Raw genomic sequence first — 19,009 nt, 5'->3', positions numbered from 1 at the left:
CCTGTACAGCCTTTGTGCTCCTCATCCAAACACTGCAATGTCTGGCCTCAGATGGTACAGTATATTAATGTTGACTTTAAAGTTTCTTTGCAGGGTTTTACAAAGTAGGTATGTCTTGCAAAGTGTTTGATATATCAAATATATCAACTCTGATGATAATCTGTACCGTTTTTTAGATCATTTTCTGATTTCTGCTGCATTCGATCGTACGAACTGTGTATTAATTCTTATTCTTCTCCACAGATTCACCATTTCTTCTAATTAACAAGGCCACCGGTTTTTGTTTGGTTAAAAAATATGACTTCTGCATGGACATACGCTGGACATCTGGTGACCGAATTATGGTTGACTGGATAAGCAAGTGCCTGGGAGCACAGGGCAAAAGCGTGGGCAGTGAAGTAGCCCTCTACGATTGTGACGAAACCAGTGAACTCCAAAAGTGGGAATGCAAAAACGAAACAGTGCTCGCCCTCAAAGACCAAGAGCTTTACATTGAACTCACTGCAGATAACACTGCAGTTCTCTCCAAAACAATAGGACCCAATAACCACCTCACAATTTCAGGGACATCCAGTGGAGCTTGCACAAGAACATACAGAGGTACAGTTTAAAACACTGCTGTTTGTCCAAACTCTTTCATAATGAGGAATTAGTGTGGCAGCTTTTGTAAATCTTTTAAAGAACTATAATTTCATGTCAATTGAGAATGTTGTGTGAATCCAAGTGTGGAAAAATATAAAACAGACTCACTGAATGGACTCCAACTCGATTTGAATTATTTTGCATCACAAGTGGTGAAGTAATGTGTCATGTATGCTCTTTAAATGTAAATTACTACAGGTACAGACTCAAAATACTCAAGCTGTTCTTTGTTTTGGTCTTTTCTCCTTGTGTTGGCCATTCAGAACTTTACACCATTGGAGGAAATGCACATGGTAGGATCTGCATGTTTCCCTTCCAGTACAAAGACCAGTGGTACACATCCTGCACAATGTCTGACTCCTCACAGAATCGTCCTTGGTGTGCGACTGAAACAAAATTTGAACATGAACTCTGGGGCTTCTGCCCAACTAACAGTGAGTACTTCCTGTGAGAACTAGTCTTATTGTATTATACTGTAGCGGGAGAAGGGCATAGTTGTAGTGCACAATTTTTTAAGTGTACACAGTCTCTGAAAATGATGGCCGTATAAGCAAGAAATTATTTGACTGATAACCTGCCATTTGTTTGCATTAAAGTCAGCCTCTAACATTCAATGTAAACAAGGTGCAACTGAACATGCAACTTGAGGTTATACGAAAAAATAATTTCATCTGGAAAAGCATTGTCATGTGTTTGCTGTTATGTGTATTTCACAGCCAAAGAACATTGGAGCAAAAACACTGTAACAGGAGCGTCCTACCAGCTCAACACACAGTCAGCTCTGACTTGGTCACAGGCTGAAGCCAGCTGCAAACAGCAGGGTGCCTCGCTGCTCAGTATCACTGATCCTCACCAGCAGGCTTATGTCACAGGTAAGGTGACACTGACTGCACTGGATGTAGTGATAAGTGGGAGCATGTGTATGCCACCAAAGCTGTTCATCATCTGTCATTTCTTAATCATATAAAAGTAATCTAGTCTGTACAAAATAATTAGTCTAAAAGGGACATCAATAGGCTAGATTCAAACGTGTGCACGGATACTTTTTCTTTCATGACAGTAGTCCAGTTAGTGGTTAATGTTTGAACCTCACCCATCATACTTTCATCATCTTTGTTTCCTGCCTTTTTTTCCCTTTCTCTCTCTCTCTCTCTCTCTCTCTCTCTCTCTCTTTTTTTTCTTAAACACACACAAACACATTCACAGCACTACTATGGACAGAAGGCAGGAAACAGGACAAGCTTTGGACTGGGTTGATCCTGGATCCAGAGCATGGCTGGCAATGGTCTAATGGGAGGCCTTACCGTTACCTGAATTGGGACTCAGGTAAGTTTTCTTCCCACTTGCTATTCTGACAATGCTCAGATTAGTACACCTCTGATATCTTCCATCTGTCTTTTATACTTTCTACCTTTTACAGCCCATGTCACAGTCAGCAGTAAAACTGACAATTTTGATTATTACACCTCTACTTTGGAAGTACACTTCTGTGTGGTGAGAAGTTTGGATTCAAGACTTACATTACAGTAACTTAATTTGTCAAATGGACATGATCCTTTCTGTCTGCATTCAAAGCTGGTCATCATAATGTATAAAATAATGTGCAACTCCATTTCCATTGAAATTTAGTGTGTTTAAATCTTAGCACACTACACAGTGGCAAAGTATATGAAATACATTCCCAAAAACACCTGCCAACTAATTTTATCATTCTAATTATTTTCGAATCCAATTTATTTTTCATGTATCATGTATTCATTCATTACAATAATGGGTTTAGATGCATGTAAACATAAACTCAACCAAAGTCATGTTTAGTTTTTGGTTCAACTTTTGCTATTTCTACTCATATTGTTCCTTTTATTGTGTCTACTATTGTTCTATACCACTAACTTTACTATTTGTATTATTATTTTTAGGCCGACAATGGTGCTGAATTTATAATGATGTCATTTGATAATGCTGTAGTTTGTTTAGGTCCTACAAATAAAATTTGTGTGAATTTGAGGACTCTGAGAAACATCTGAGAACTGACAAAGAGTGTCTCATCATGTCAAGTTTAACCATTGTTCTGTTTTAGGACATCCATTTTCTAATCCTGGACACAGCTGTGCAATTGCTAATGGTGCTGTCCAGTTCTCCTGGCAAAGTTCACCATGCACTAAGAAACTGGGGTACATCTGCTACAGTGAGGGAGCTTCAACTCCTCCTACTGAAGGTAAAGTCGAAAATCTGTTTTATTCTCTTCTGCCTTAGCAAAGTTTTCCGACACTTAATGTATTGTCTTTGGTTAACTGAACGATAACAATAACTCAGAAATTAGACTTCTTTTTTTTTTTTATGATCAGAGGCTGAGACAGGATTTTGTTCAAGACCTTGGATTCCCTACAATGGACACTGCTTCTACCTCAATCGAACTCAGAAAACATGGTCTGATGCTAAGAAAGCGTGCCGCAAAGAAGGAGGGGATCTAGTCAGCATCCGCAATGTGGAGGACCAAAGCTTTGTCATCTCACAACTTGGCTATGGTATGTGAGGACACAAAAAGAAAGAGACCACTAGCCTTTCCTCTGGCGCCTTTCCTCTGGTGCCACCCTTTGGCAAATTGTTAGATAACTAGTGGTATGGATCTGAGAACAGCAATCCATGCAACAGTTTCGTTTCCTGGTATGTCATGAGCATTGCAGTCTCAGCCATCTATGGCACCAGCGTGGCTGTTGACTTTTAGTCCTGTTTTTTTGACATGTGACGAAAGGATTTCCCCAAAAAACATTTTAACACAGGCCCCGCTGGTCAATATAAAACTCCTGACTAAATTACACCTGATGACCAGCGATAATCTACAACCGACGCACAAAACAATGGACAGCATAATGAGTTGTGCAGAGTGCCACAATAAGGAAAAATGACTGATAACTGAGGGAAAAACTATTTCTTCTGCCCATGTCTGCAGCGTCCACTGATGAGCTTTGGATTGGACTTAACGACAAGAAGACAGAGGGGCTGTTTGACTGGACTGACCACTCTACTGTCGGCTTCACCAGCTGGGAGTTTGGGAAACCTGCTGTCTCCACTGTCCAAGAAGACTGTGTTCTAGTCAGGGGAGAGGTATGGAGCACCATAACCTTCTTGTAAAAGTATCATAAGAGATGAAAACTTAACTGCTTCAAAGCAAACCTGCACACTTGCGTCACTACATATCACACTTCAATTCATACCCTTTTTGACTAGAGTATATGGAAACTCCTGTCAACACACTTTTATGTACTTGTACTCTGGAGCTGTTTTTCATGGTTTGAGCTCGGCCCTGTAGTTTGAATCATGGGAAATCTCGATGATGCAGCAAACAATATTTTAGACACCAGTGTGCTTCCAACTGTGTGGCAACAGTTTGTGAAAGGCCCTTTCCTGTTTCAACATGTTAACGCCCCTCTGTACAAAGCAAGGTCAAAGAAGACACGGTCTTCCGAGCTTAGTGTTGAATAATATAACTGCCCTAGACGAAGCCCTGACCCAGTCCTGAACAACATCTACGGCCAATCTCACTCATGCTCTGGTGGCTGAATGGTCATCAAATCCCTGCAGCCAGGTTGCAAAATCTCATAGAAAGCATTCCAAAAAGAGTGAAGGCTGTTTTCAATATCTTTGGTTTTGGAAGAAATTCAATCACAAAGGAGTGCAATGTTTGGATGCCTATATATTTATTGAATTTAAATATTTATCTATGATAATAACGAATTTATTACATATTTAAGACAACAGGCTATTTGTTTGATGACATACACTGTAGTTTGCCTATCTGTCAGTACATCCAGTCTCTACACAGAAGATTTTACTGTGCTTCTTCCTTGCAGAATGGGAACTGGGCAGACCGTGTGTGTGAGGAGAAACATGGCTTCATTTGTATGAAGACGAGTGCCTCTGAACCATCTGGAGATGTTGTGGAACAGAATATAGGCTGCAAAACTGTGCGTGAACTTTACTCCTTCTAATTTATGAAAAAATGTCTGTATCTCTTTTATAATGGTTTATTCACCAAAGCTGAAATGTTGTCATACAAATCTGGGTTCTGTGCTTCAAAACTTTGAATGGGGCAATACAGAAAGTCAGGTCTACATGCTTGATTAAATTGCTGGTTTTGTTTCCTTTATATTGCATTTTGCCAAAGTTGTTGCGAAAGTACAGTACTATATACATTTCAAAGTAAAGCAACTGATGATATTTAGTGGCAGCTGGATCACACAAGATCAGCTGATCCAGTTTAAATATCTGGAGAGGACATCTTATATGTGCAGTATATGATACTGAACAATGCAACAAATTATGCTGAAATGCGATTATATTTGAATCACTGAAGTGACTGAAGCAGGATGCTCATTGTTTGCTCTAAAGAGAACACATGCTGTAAGGTGAAAGCCAGATATCTCAGCATGTGAAAGATTCAGTCAATGAACTTTTAAAAGCAACCAGGTCAAATCTCTGCAGATGTATTATGGTCATTTTGTTTTGTTTAACCTTTTTCTCAGAAAATCTATCTATCACACAAACTGGGGATGACAACCTAATGATATTTTCCCAATTTTGTTTTCCACAATCCAGGGTTGGAAAAGGCACGGCTCCTACTGCTACTTAGTAGGGACAGAGACAAAGACGTTTGACGCAGCCAAAGACGACTGCAAGAGCTCAGATTCTTACTTAGCTGATGTTTCAAACGGGTAAAAACAATTGTTTTGAGTCCAAACAGATTACACAAAACTAAAAATAAACATATTGGATTTTAGAAGTTCAAATGTAACGGGATCTGTTGGCTGATTATATAGACTTGTTACTGTCCATCATTCACTGATGTAAGAAAACCTGCAATCTTACTTAATACTTTCAGGGTGGACAATGCGTTCCTTGTCAGCTTAGTGGGGTTGAGACCAGAGAAATACTTCTGGTTAGGCCTCTCAAACCAGAAACACATTGATGAATTTGTGTGGACCAAAGGAAACTCAGTGAGATTTACTCACTGGAATGCTCAAATGCCAGGTATGGAGAAATTAGAGTTTCTCTCTGTAGGATGTGTCAGAAAGTGACTTCCCAATTGACAATTTTAAAATTTCTCTCTTGACAATGCAAGGTCACCAACAGGGCTGTGTTGCCATGACAACTGGTATATTTGCTGGCCTCTGGGATGTGCTGCCCTGTACCAATAGGGAGAAATACATCTGCAAACACCTGGCAGACGGTGCAGTTTTAACCCCTGCACCGCCAACTGTTCCCCCTCCCAAGTGTGCAGAGGGTTGGAGTCCTTTGATATCAAGAAAATACTGCTATAAGGTAAGAGCCAGCACAGTTTAACGTAAGTGAAACATGTACAGCTGCATTTCTGACATGCGCCAAAGACCAATTTTTTTGTCCCCATTCAAATAATAACAAAAAGAGCGTGGGCTCCCCCTCACACGCAATCGAGACAACTGCTGCAGAAGGAGTTTCAAATATAGGAGTTCAAATATAATCTAGTTTGGGGGTTCCCTTCACCACATCTCTGACATTGTTGATTTAGCCCCTGTAGTTTCAGCTATTAGCCAAGGACTAACTACGACTATTACTGACTAACTGCCCATTGATCTTAGAACACCAGCGTACACTTGTCCCTCTGTATGCTATGAGTTTTTGTGACCACATGATTGTACAAAGGATGCAAATGACTGCATTCTGTTTTTATTTATGTTTTAGACAGCATCCTCATGTTTTTGGAATCAGGGCTGTAAGTTAGTTTGAGTTTGTTTATTAGTTTGTTCTTGCTACCCAACAGTTTTTAAATATCACTAATGAACCAATAAATATGGATTTCTGAATTAATGAGTTACTATATAACACCTTTTCCTCACCAAACCACAAAGTAATTCAAATGAAATTGTCATTGGCATTTTCACCAAAATAACAAGCCCTTGCCTTGTGTTTAAGTTGTATGTACAGCCATCAAACAGGAAGACCTGGTATGAGGCCAGAGATTACTGCAGGGCCATCGGAGGAGACCTGCTCAGCATCCACAGCGCTGCTGAGCTTCGACTGAGAAGAAGGTACAGTCAGGCATGGTTTCATACAATTAGGGCTGCACTTGGCAAAATGTTCCCAGCCTAAATGAATACCTGAGCTCCATCAAATAAGACCATTCTCATTCTTTCAAATTAAGGTATCAAGGTTTAGTCATTGTTTTGCACAACACAAGGTTGCAATAGGAAAAGCCAAGCTGTTGCCCTGTCATGCTACACACACATAGAATATCTATGCAAATAATTAAATTAGAATAATTTCAATAAGATTCAAGGGACTCAAAAAACAAAACTGGGTGCTAAAAATAATGGTTTGTTAACATCCAGCAGTGACAGTGCATCATCAGATTAAATATAAAGTTAGGTTTGTTCTTGAAACATTTTACACAGGTTGCATATTTAAATCATTAACACGCATTTTTTCACTATAGCTATGACAAAGTCTGGATTGGACTTAGTGCTCCTGACCCAATCACTGGTTATGTATGGAGTGATGGATCCCCAGTGAGTAAACTGTTTTCTCTTTCTGCAATGGTTGAGTAATCAATCAATTACAGTTTATGCAACTCAAATAAAAATAAATCGCTTTTCTCATCGCACGTTTCATCGTTTCCTTTTGTTTACAGGTAAATTTTGTACACTGGGAGGATGGAGAGCCAAACAATAAAAACAATGTGGAATCTTGTGCCGAATTCAAAATATATAAATGGGAATGGACAAAGTCTTGGAATGATGTGCACTGTGAGACGATGCATGGATGGATGTGTCAGATCCGTGCTGGTAAAACATGGTCATTTGGTTCCATGGGTTTTAAAGAAAAGCATGTAATTGGTTTGTGTTGAGTTGTCTTCTTCATGTGTGTTCAGGGTGTATGTAATTTCAAACCAGAGGTGCTGACTATCACCTCAATAATGTATTCTACATATAGTTATCATCTGTCTATATCCTCACAGGAGTGACTCCAAAGCCACCTCCACCTCCTGCCACACCTGGTAAGTGGGATTGCATGTTTTTTTATGCTACATCATACAGATACAATCTGTAAATTACATTATCTGTGCTCTCTTTTGAAAAATAATTCTTTTTGCTGTTGAAGTAGGAGGGCATGGTGATATAACTAATCTTCATCATCTTTCTGACATGCTTTCAGATTACAATAAGACCTCAGACGGGTGGCTAGAATGGAAGGGAAATCAGTATTATATCAACACAAAACCGATGGCCATGGAAGAAGCTCGTAACTTCTGCCAAAAGAGGCATAGTGACTTGGTAACTATCAACAGTGAAGCTGAAAGTATCTTTTTGTGGAAACAGGTAAGCAGTGACATGTATACTTCATTAAACAATTAAAGCAAAGAACATTTAAAATATACATGGCATGTAACTTAAGCACAAACTGCAATGTAAGTACAGCTGGTTTTACCATGTACCTCTGTCTGTGTTTAGATATCCAAAACGTATAGGTCTTACTGGATAGGTCTGACAGTAGACCTTGACGGAACATTTGAGTGAGTATGAATTAAAAAATAGACTTCTTGGAATAAAGACATTTCAAAGCCTCATGACTATAAAATGCATATAACACATATGTCACCAGCTAAAAATACATTGATAACATCCCTGTAATTTTATTGTTGATTTTTAAAATAGCTACTGCAGCAAGAAGTAACATAGTGAAGATCCACACTGTCAGTTTTGTGTGTTCTTCAGACACACTGCTCAAGCAGCAGGTGCACAGGAATTTAGCCAGTGAATTCTTTTGATGTCAAATCAGTCTGTACCACAATTAAACAGCCTGCACTGTCAAAGACGTATATAGTCATGATAATGCAATGACAGATATCGTATGTGCCAAACTTTGGAATCAAAGGCCAAAAGGTAAAGCTCCAATTACAGTGTTACCAATGAAGAATTCAAGTAAAATGCACTCGCTGGATGTGTGTTTCATTGAGGATCTGATGGAAAAAGGCTTTCACTCTACATAGTAGAAACTAATGGCAGTTACTAGTCACAACATTAAATTGCTCCGTATCTTGTTCCAACATATAGCAAATTGGTTATTTGTCTTCAACACCTGAACCGGGAAGGAGAACAAACATAAGGCAGTTTCAGCCTTTAGACTTGAATCAGTATGTCTTAGACTTAGACTGAAATTCTTTATCATGCTAGTAATATTTTCACGAGTTTTATGGCAAAATCTCAACTGATTTGTGTTACATGAAGGTGGATGGACGGTTCTCAAGTGGTGTTTCAAAGGTGGAATGAAGGCCAGCCTGATTTCAAGAACTTTGATGAGAACTGTGCTGTTATGAATCATTATACCGGTGAGTAAACAAAAATATGATTAATACTGACATACAAGCAAATGGAAAAGTAAACACTGCTGAGGAGCTGGAGGTGTTCAACCTGTTGCCTGCAGTTCTTCATCTAACACTCTGGCTGCTCTTGTTCCATTACTGACTTGCAACAGTAACACATGATATGATGACAAAAAATGCCAAAAAAAAAAAACAAAGAAAAAAAACTACCTTCTCGTTTTGTAGATGCACTTTCATGAACTATATAGCGATCAGCAATAACTCCAGCAACAGATATGTTGTGTTTGGTGTGGCTGCTTCACAATAAAAGTCACCCAGTGTATGCCACTTGAACAATTTTAATGTGAAGCAATGGCAGCTGGATATTTAGGTTTTGGGAGTGCCTTAATGTAGCTCTGATAGGGTGAGAAGACAAGAAACAGTGAGGCTCTCAGTGAGAATGCACTAGATGAATCTCTCGTTCTTAAGAATAAAATCTGAATGAAGCGTAGATATGGAAGACTCTGCCACTACAAATAAAAACTATTAATTACTGAGAATGAATACATTGAAAGGCTGACCATTAATAGAATTACAAATAGGGTTTCATTATGTTATGTTAAGGAATTATGACTTTAACCCACATTTGATGTAAAATTTAAAAAAGTACATTGTATTTGCTAAAGTGCTGATTTTCATATCTTACATTGGTTCACAGGGTTCTGGCATGATTATAATTGTGGGTATGAGCACATGTCCATTTGCAAACGCAAAGAATCACCACCTGTCAACACCACCGTGGCACCCACAGTGGCCCCTAAAGGTGGCTGCCCACCGCACTGGAAAAAATTCAACTCTAAGGTCAGAGGTTATGTAGCCTTTAAGCATGTTGTGTTGATAAATAAATCCTGGCAGAAAACAGATGTAGTTCTTCATGCTTGCAATGACATGTGTCTTTGATTTGAAAATGCTGATCTTTTAGCATATAATTTCTTGCTAATGAAATTAATGCTCTTTTGAGATGTCACATTAAGCTGTTTTGTCACGTAAAATTGGTATTGATGTACTACCTAGGACACTCTCAGAGTGACTGTATTTGGTACATTTTCAGGAGTTGTAAATAAAATGTTTCTCACCTCTAGTGTTACGGCATCGTCAATGACCAGAAATTAACATGGGATGGAGGGAGGAAACAGTGCCAATCTATGGGTGGAAACTTGGCCACTATTTCGTCAAGACATGTGGAAGGTTTGTTTCACATATTCCCCGGTAAAATATCCACTGATATTCTCAATTTCTTCTCCTGTTCGTGGTTGCACGGTGAGGTTCATTTATAGCAGAACCCTGTTACCAATTAGATCAGCTGAGACAGTGCACTGCTTTAAAAAACTTCTCCAACCCAATTTCCAGTGACTTGCCTTCCCTGTAAATGGGCTGAAATGTATTTTTATTTATATAGGTGTATTTATAGCTGTATGTTCATTACTTGTCTGTATCAGTATCCTGTGAGGTACCCTGTAACTTTGCTTTAAAAGTTTCCACGTTAATAAATCCTGCTTATTTATGACTGATCAATAATCACCTTACAGGAAAACAGTTTCATTGGGGAAATAGTTTTAAAACGTTCAAAGCTCAGCTGGTGGTTGCTAGAGGTGATGTACTGAAAAAAAGGAGTCATTGTATATGTGTTTTATGCCTATTTTGGTAAAACAAACAAACAAACAAACAAACAAACAAAAACTTCCATTCAAACATCTGATCCTTCAATCATTATCTGTTAATTTTCAGTGTTTTTGATGACACAAATGGCTGACAGACCTCTTTCAGACCTTTGGATTGGCTTTCGCAGTTTAAATGGTGATTTTTATTGGACTGATGGGCAATCAAGGCAATATATCAACTTGGATTTTAAAGTAAGTAGACACTGAATTGTGTTTTACAATGTGATGCAGGCTGTGGTGTAGCACTCATGATAATTTGTGTGTCTGTATGAAAAAGTGACACTTTGTTTCTCCATTGTAGAGCCGCCGCCATGGTTCAACTATTTCGGTAATGTTCAAATTTAACATTATTTGAGGCATAACTGTGTTCAAGAGCGTAGTATGCATCAAGTGACACAATGTATAGACACAAGATTAACTTTGTCTATACATGGATGAGATGGCCTTAATGACATCATTTGTGATGACATCATTTGTATAAAAGGGGACAGCAAAAGTATCCTCCTATTTCTTTTTTTCATGGGACAGTAGCTAACAATCATGCCTCTGTAACTATGTTGGACCCTGACACAGTTTTCCCTTTTACTCAGTTTGCTCTCACTGTGGTTCCACAGAGAACTTGTGTGGTGATCAATACCAATCCTTCTCTTGGTGCTGGGAAATGGATATCAAAGTCCTGCAATGACACCAATGGATATATCTGTCATCGAAATGTTGGTGAGTCCATGCTCTGACTCTGTCTTTGATGCATTCCCTGTGGTATAAAATGATTTTACAGTAGTGGAGTAGTAGTAGTAGCAGTTGTAAGGACCAACATGTTTGCAATATTTTTACAAGACAAGACACTGAGTCGTTCTCAGGAAAACTGAAAAAAAAAAAAAGTAACTCTTAAGCATCTACACAACAAAGTGCTTGACCTTAAGATGAATGGAGAAACTAAACTGGTGTATTTTCTCACCCTGAACAGACTCTTCTCTCCCAGACTCTCCTGCACCAACAACTTCTACTGACTATGTCAGAATACTTAATGACTCTATCAAGGTTGTTCACCAACAAATGACCTGGGATGCAGCCAAGAAGCACTGTGAAGATGATGGTGCTAAACTCACGAGCCTGAGGAATGAGTGGTCACAGGCCTATGTTGAGCTGCTGACTTTGAATCTCAAAGCTCCTCTGTGGATTGGAATGAACAAAGTGCAGGTACAGGGCAGAAAGCCTCTTAAACAGCATATACCAAAATAACACACTCACCCCTGTTTTTTTTTGGTCGGAAACCAAGAAGACATTCTAATTTTGACCTGACGATCACACTTTGATTACAAAGTGATTACAACTCATCCTAATCCAATCCATCAAACATTTGTTCATTCACAAACACAAATGTCAACTGCAGTGAGGAAAGTCAGGGGATCACCAATATTAGTAAAATTCATCCTCTGGGGACTGAATGGCTGCACAAATTTTCTATTCAATGGTAATTCTTCCAATACTGTAGCTGATACAATATTTCTGTCTGGACAGAGGTTGTGGACTGACTGACAGACCGAGATTTCAATTCGTACATGCATGCCGCTACCATGGCAAAAAGTTTTCATCGTTTGTTGTTTTAAAAATCCCCAATGACACATTTTCTTGAAAAATATATTGAATAACAAAGTTGAATGCAGTTTTATCAATCTCTGCTTTCAGACCAATGGGTATTTCAGATTTATTGATGGCTGGCACATGAGCTTTGGACGCTGGGGTAAAAATGAGCCAAGCAGGGACAGACCTTGTGTCTACATGGATGTGGATGGAAAATGGAAGACCGCCCACTGTAACGAGACCATGAAGAGTGTTTGTATGAAATCCACAGGTAGGTACAATAACAGACTGGACTAAATGAATGTCACTCATCGAGATATCTCAACTTTAATTAGTATCCTGTGAAGGCCAGAATACCTCCTGTGCTCAATTGTTTCCACCACTGTTAACATCAGATGGTTTTAAGTTACTTTTTAATCATTGTTCAGAAATGTTAATTGTATAGATTGAAAGTCTTTACCTTAGTACACTTTTAGATGTGAGTTTCATTCAATAAAATACTGCAAAATGCAGTAAGTGTTTTTTTCAATGTACTGGATTGGAAAGTATGAAAAGATCTTATTAGTTGAGCCCTGTGTCACTGTCTCTCTCATTCACAGATGTTCCACCAACAGAGTCAACTCATTTTCCAGGGGTTTGCCCTGAAGACCCAGAGACACTGAATATAGGCCAGAGGTATTTCTGGCTACCATTTAAGGGTTACTGTTACATATATTTCACAGAATCAAAAAACTGGGCAGATGCAGCTGCCAGCTGTATAAGACATGGTAAGTTCTTTCCGTGAATTGTGTAAGATACTGCATTTCTTTTAACTAAAATGCATGTAGCTCTGAGTATGGACTTTTCTTTTGTGAAGGTGGATCACTGGCCAGCATTGAAGATCCCTCTGAACAAGACTTCATTCAAAGAAATGCACAAATATTTAAAGACAGTCAGGCCTTTTTCTGGATTGGCCTGTATAAAACTCTCAGAGGTAAAAAACTTGAATGGTTTCAAAATAATTTTTGAATTATTCATTTTCATTGTTATTTTTGATTGTTCAAAAAGTGTTATTGTTACTGTTGGGTTATGCACATCAAGAGACTGACTAAATACGAAAAAAATCTCTTTGACTCCAGGGGAGTGGTTTTGGTTGGACAAAACAGTCATGGACTACACTAACTGGGGTGAAGCTGAACCCAATTATGGCAACCACGGAGGGATTAGTACTTCAAATGGGACATGGAGAACAAGCAAACACCACTACAATAGACCATACATCTGCAAAACACCCAAAGGTAAAATAAGTATCCTTATCTGGACTCACTTTGAATCATAATGATGTTATTATGTCAAGGTCAGATTACATTATATTTTGTGGGTATGGGTAATATTTGGCTGACTGTGTTAGACTGGCAATCACAAGTTCCTGCCATCACTCAGCCAAGAGACACGGCAAACTACACACTGGTGCCTGACTATCCATAGCTTTCCGGCTTTCAAGACTTGCATGATGCATATAAATGATCAATAAGGTGCCAGGGACCATTGTTACTGTTCCAAGTGACACCGCTGACAACAAATGCTTGGATATGTAATTGGAGTTTCATGAATGAACCTGGAACAGTTCTTAAAAGTGCTGGGTGCTCCAAATGGCCAGTGTCACAGAGCGCTGTACAGAGAGAAAAGGAAGGAGAAGGAAAAATTTTGACATGATTGTCTGGAAGTCATGAGGCTTCCCAGATGCTGCGTTGGTTGTCAGGTTGGGCTATTATCAGGCTCATACATTGTAGTCAGTTTTTGGTGTACAATTGTCACATGTCCTTTGTTTCTCTCTAGTATTACCAACAATGACATCACCATCATCATCAGGTGGTAAGCAACACCTCTTTATCTTCTTTATTTCACTCAAAATTGTGACAAAATTCTTCTGGCAGCTCATCATCTGTTTTTTTATTCTGTGCAGTAACTGATCATCATCGTCGTCGTAACCACATCGCTTTGGCAGCTGTACTGGTCATGACTGCAGTTGCCATGGGGGCAGTCATTGCCTTCTTTCTCTTCAAGAAGAACAGACATCGCTTCACCATTCCTGACAAGTCCACCAACTTTGACAACCCACTGTTCTTCAGCAACAAGCAGTCCCAACCTGATGTGGTTGAAAACAATAAACTAGTAGAGAAAGCAGAGGAAGAGAACACTGAGCCTGATACAGCTATGTTGTAACATGCCCTCTGCACCACTTGTGCCCCCTGCTGTGTAAAGTGTAGAGTTGTAATGTTTAATTAACACTGAACAAAGCAATAAATAGAGATTATTACTTTACACTACTGTATTCCATCGTGCTTAAAGTTATATAAAACTTGGCTTTATCCATCTGGAAATCCTGTCAACATCCTAAGACAGGTCTTGCTCATAAAACAATGTTAAGAGAAAGAGCAAACAGTATCAATGTCTTTCAGTTTTGGGTGGCTTGGAAGCCCTCTGGTTTTGAGCTATTGTAGCCTGGCTTGTAGCTGTTAATATTTAGGCATGAGGAACTCTATATTTTCCTTATGCTGGGATCAGACTACATGATTTTTTTTGTCTTTGACGATGGTCACTGTGTCAGATCTAATAATCACTGTGCCATAAACTGTTGCCCTGTCTTTGTTGGGTGACTGGCAAGACGTATGACCGTGACTAATCACAGCACGTTTTATTTCTTGATCACACACAAGTTCAGATGTCATCAGGGAAGTGGGTGAAGCAGCTGTCAATCAAACTGACAGAAGCTTGTGTGTGATGCTGCCAGTTTTGTGTAATTTTATTTCCATAATTATTAATTCAACAAGGACCACACTGGGTGGTGTTGGCCACATCAAACAGGCTACTTTAACGTTTGATCTGGAATTAGTGATGATAAGTGCATTCCCACAGTTAGGCCCGGAATAATATTATGACCACATAGCCAGTTCCTCGCCAAGCTGCTGAGGTGCTTCTGCTATTTCTCACCACCATTTGTCTTTTTTGACTCGATCATGCTATTCCTTCCAGGAAACGTCAAATAGGGGTACTGTCCCAACAGCTCAATGAACTTTTCCTCTCTTTCACTATCCCACCTGACAGGAGCGACCTCAGCATCCCTCCTCTTCCTTTTCGCCATGGTTACCTGACTGTGCTCTGGAGAGAATACCTGTTTGGTAAATGCTCAGAAACATGTTGTGGGAGATGAAACACTAGGCGTGTCAAGACAAAAAAATTCTGATATGCTAGTCTTTTTAAGAAGAAGAAGAAGAAGAAGAATCAGGGGGAGACATTCCCCTTTATTTGTCACACACGTACATGCAGACACTGCACACGAGGTGAAATTTATCCTCCGCTTTTCACCCATCCTGGTCGTCCTTCCTCCGCGGCAGACCAGGAGCGGTGGGCAGCCAGACCGGCGCCCGGGGACCCATCTTCTTCGTCACCATTGGTCAGGTGGTGATCTTCTTGCATGTTTTTAGTGGGGGTATATTTTTGCGGAGGATACCCCAGGTGAACACGGAACATGAGAACATGCAAACTCCACACAGAAAGGCCCTCCTCGAGCAGCAGGCACCGAAGCATGGTGGAGGACACACCCAGTGCCCGCAGCGAGATTCGAACCCGGGACCTTCTTGCTGTGAGGCGACAGTGTTGCCACTGTGCCACCGTGCCACCGGTGGGGTGTCGTGGAGCGTCCCAGACGCTGCATGACAGGCTGTTACACAAAACACAGTTAGAAACTGAATACAATTAGCTGATAATTATCCTGATCAGATACCTTCAGTAATCTATACAAACACACATTATGAGACTATAAACCATTTATCAAACTAAAAACTAACAGCAGTCAATGACTGTCTGACACTCTTATAACCATTAAACAAACCACTAACTAACCACAATCAATGAACATCAGACAGCCTTGTTATACTTTAGCAGGTACCTAATGCTTCTATGGTGTTGACAAATCATTAAGTACAGTATACAGTGTCTGCAAAAACACATTACTCTAGGAACACAAGATAAAAGGTGTCATATGTCAACAATCTTTTTGTCAATTCTGCATCAATATAATCCATGAAGATAAACTGCACTGTATGAACTCAGATTTTGTTGCCTCAGCTCCTCTGTTTACAAAGAGTGGGAAGAATCTCGCACTACTGTGATGACAGAGACACTGGGAAATGAGTTTGTTTATTTGCCATGTGGTATGTAGTTTCAAATAGGGAGATCCGCAACTTTCTTTTAAGGGCACAATGACCAGCCATTGTGGAAAAAGGGCCATTATGACCACACTCTGCCCTTCCAATGAGAAAACATATATATATGTGTATATATATATATACACACACACACACACACACATATATATACACACACACACACACACACACACACACATACGTACGTACGTATATGTGTGTGTGTGTGTGTGTGTGTGTGTGTGTGTGTGTGTGTGTGTATATATATAATGTATTAAATGTTAACAATATTAGGAGTCTACCGTCAGGCTAGCTAGACAAATCTGTGCTTTCAGATAAACCCTAATAATAACATCAATAAAAATGAGTCTCTTTGTCCAAAATGATTACGCGCCAAAAGTAGTGAAAATGAAAATGTAGTGGATTTGTCATTCAGAGTGACAGAGTCTAGAAGTATCTGCAATGAAACTGCTTCCTGACCAGCTGCCCTCTTCAGATCTTAGATCATTGTTAATACTGCATTCAGGCAAGACACTTTATACAATTCAGCCAAAAGAGGCAAGAGATATATTTGGAGGAAATGCTTTGGCCAAATTGTGCTTAAACAAGCAGAATGATTTAACAATGATCTACGAAGGATTGCCAAACCCTCAATTTGAATTTGATGTTGCCCAATTGCTTTGTCTATGCAGCAATTTATACATGCACACCTGTTTACTTTGTGACCCCTTACTGACCACAAGTGTTTTCACAGCTCACTTCTCATATTCACAGAAGCCACTTCCTCTTGGAACAACAGTATTTTCAAAAAGGCTCACAGGCACATTTAATTTGGTCCAACTGACCAAATCATTGTTTTAAACCAGTACTAATGATCGCTGATGACACATACAATGTATAAACCAATTACTGTAACTATCATTGATACGTGTGGTTGTAAGTTACCATTTTAACGCCATATGGCTTCTTTAATAAAGCATGTTTCTCTCCTTTACGGCCATGCATGCAAACCTACTTCCTCTGCTGCGTCTGCAAGCCGAGGGTTAAGGGTGTGGACCAGTCAAGAGAGGTTTGTAACGTTTTTTGCCACTCCAGGAAGTGTTACAATCTTTTAGCACACAGAAAATATTGGCATGGGTTGTGATAAACTGACACTGCATTTGAAGTGCATGACTTAAACACTGGAGGCAGTGGGTGGGTGGACGAGTGTATGGATAAGGGATACAGACTGTAACCAGACTCCATCTTGGAGACAGTGCTACACAATTTTATAACTAGGAGCACCAGGGTGGCTTGCAAACATTGTTTATTAGATTTGTTTATTGAACAGTAGCACTGTAAATAATGTGAAGCTCCAGGAGCAGCGTTTCCGCTGGTAAGATTTTGCCATGACAGGCTGCCACAGCAGGGGGGGGAAAAAAAAAAATCACAAAACAAAACATTCCGCTTTCAATCATCTGATCCACTTCCCTAATACGATTCAGATGTTGTACAGATGTTACTGCTGTGCCATGCGTTTGTTACTCCTAGTAACCCCCTAGACCAATCTGCCCCAAAGTGAGTAAGAAGGAGTGAGTCGGCACCTGGACAGGGGCTGAGAGGTGACCCAGCATAGTGAGGATACAGCCAATTCATACATGAAGTGTGTCTAATGCAGACCAACCCATGCTTATTCAACTTGTCATGGATCCACTTACATGAACCAGCCATCACTCTGTTTGTCTGATAGTAGAGAATGCAGTCTGCAATGCAGTTCATATACTTAACAGACAAACCAGAGAACTGTAGAGTAACATTGGGCTTCGAGGGTTTGTGTATCACATGTACATTTCTGCTGATAGACGACCATACCCTCTCGTCCACGTGAGCACTCTATCCCTCCCAGGGTGTACAGTATGTTAGAACATTATTAAATGGATACTCTGACAAGCCTCCACACACAACCTCTAGTTGCAGTTCCTTATGAACTCTCCAGGCGCCTGTCTGTCAAACAGAAAAACAAAGCTAATCCTCTTCCCCACCACAAATATGAATACACAAATACACAAATATGTGTGCTACATGTGTAACTTGTATGCCGGCCTCCATGGAAGAGGACCCACACCTTCTGTAGATACAACAAGCACATTGAAAAAAACTAAAGCACAATCACTCTTATTTTTACCTGAGTCCCAGATCCCCCTAAATCTTACACACTGGCCCTTTAAAGTAGTACTTTTTACATTTTGTGACTTTTTCCTTAAAAATAAAACAGCACACTGTTGTGTGTTGATAGTAGTTATTCTTACATTTGAACTGGTGCTCCGAAGATGTATCCATCTATCCATCTATGTATCTATCTATGGGTATATGGATGCTTTTTTCTCATCCTGTATGTGGGTGGGATTAAGCAACTACAACATTTTGGTCAAGGCTGGCAACCCCGTGCTGATACAGATGATACTGATACTTCTAATTAGCAACAGCAAATGTGTTTCAAGCAAAACATAATGCCACATATGTTTGGGCACTCAAAGCACTTGTTTAAGGTCAGG

At 39.7% G+C, this 19,009-nt stretch overlaps 1 protein-coding gene across 1 annotated transcript; it reads left to right on the top strand.

Moving 5' to 3' along the window:
* Positions 1–341: 341 nt before the first annotated feature.
* On the top strand, positions 342–14,506 carry LOC143329263 (macrophage mannose receptor 1-like). Its single transcript, XM_076745074.1, has 30 exons — positions 342–600; positions 906–1,076; positions 1,359–1,514; positions 1,849–1,968; positions 2,723–2,860; positions 2,991–3,170; positions 3,596–3,750; positions 4,497–4,610; positions 5,242–5,357; positions 5,525–5,673; positions 5,765–5,964; positions 6,595–6,710; positions 7,115–7,187; positions 7,310–7,463; positions 7,637–7,675; positions 7,834–7,997; positions 8,130–8,191; positions 8,907–9,007; positions 9,699–9,841; positions 10,123–10,228; positions 10,769–10,893; positions 11,003–11,029; positions 11,316–11,418; positions 11,669–11,901; positions 12,391–12,556; positions 12,885–13,052; positions 13,142–13,258; positions 13,404–13,562; positions 14,104–14,139; positions 14,231–14,506. The coding sequence occupies exons 1-30, from the start codon at positions 342–344 to the stop codon at positions 14,488–14,490; spliced, it is 4,110 nt and encodes a 1,369-aa protein (XP_076601189.1). The 3' UTR covers positions 14,491–14,506.
* The last annotated feature ends 4,503 nt before the right edge of the window (positions 14,507–19,009 follow it).

This window comes from Chaetodon auriga, chromosome 12, assembly GCF_051107435.1.
Source record: "Chaetodon auriga isolate fChaAug3 chromosome 12, fChaAug3.hap1, whole genome shotgun sequence".
NCBI lineage: Eukaryota > Metazoa > Chordata > Actinopteri > Chaetodontiformes > Chaetodontidae > Chaetodon > Chaetodon auriga.
The sequence above is the reverse complement of the archived record's forward strand: the minus strand, read 5'-3'. Positions and strand labels throughout refer to the sequence as shown.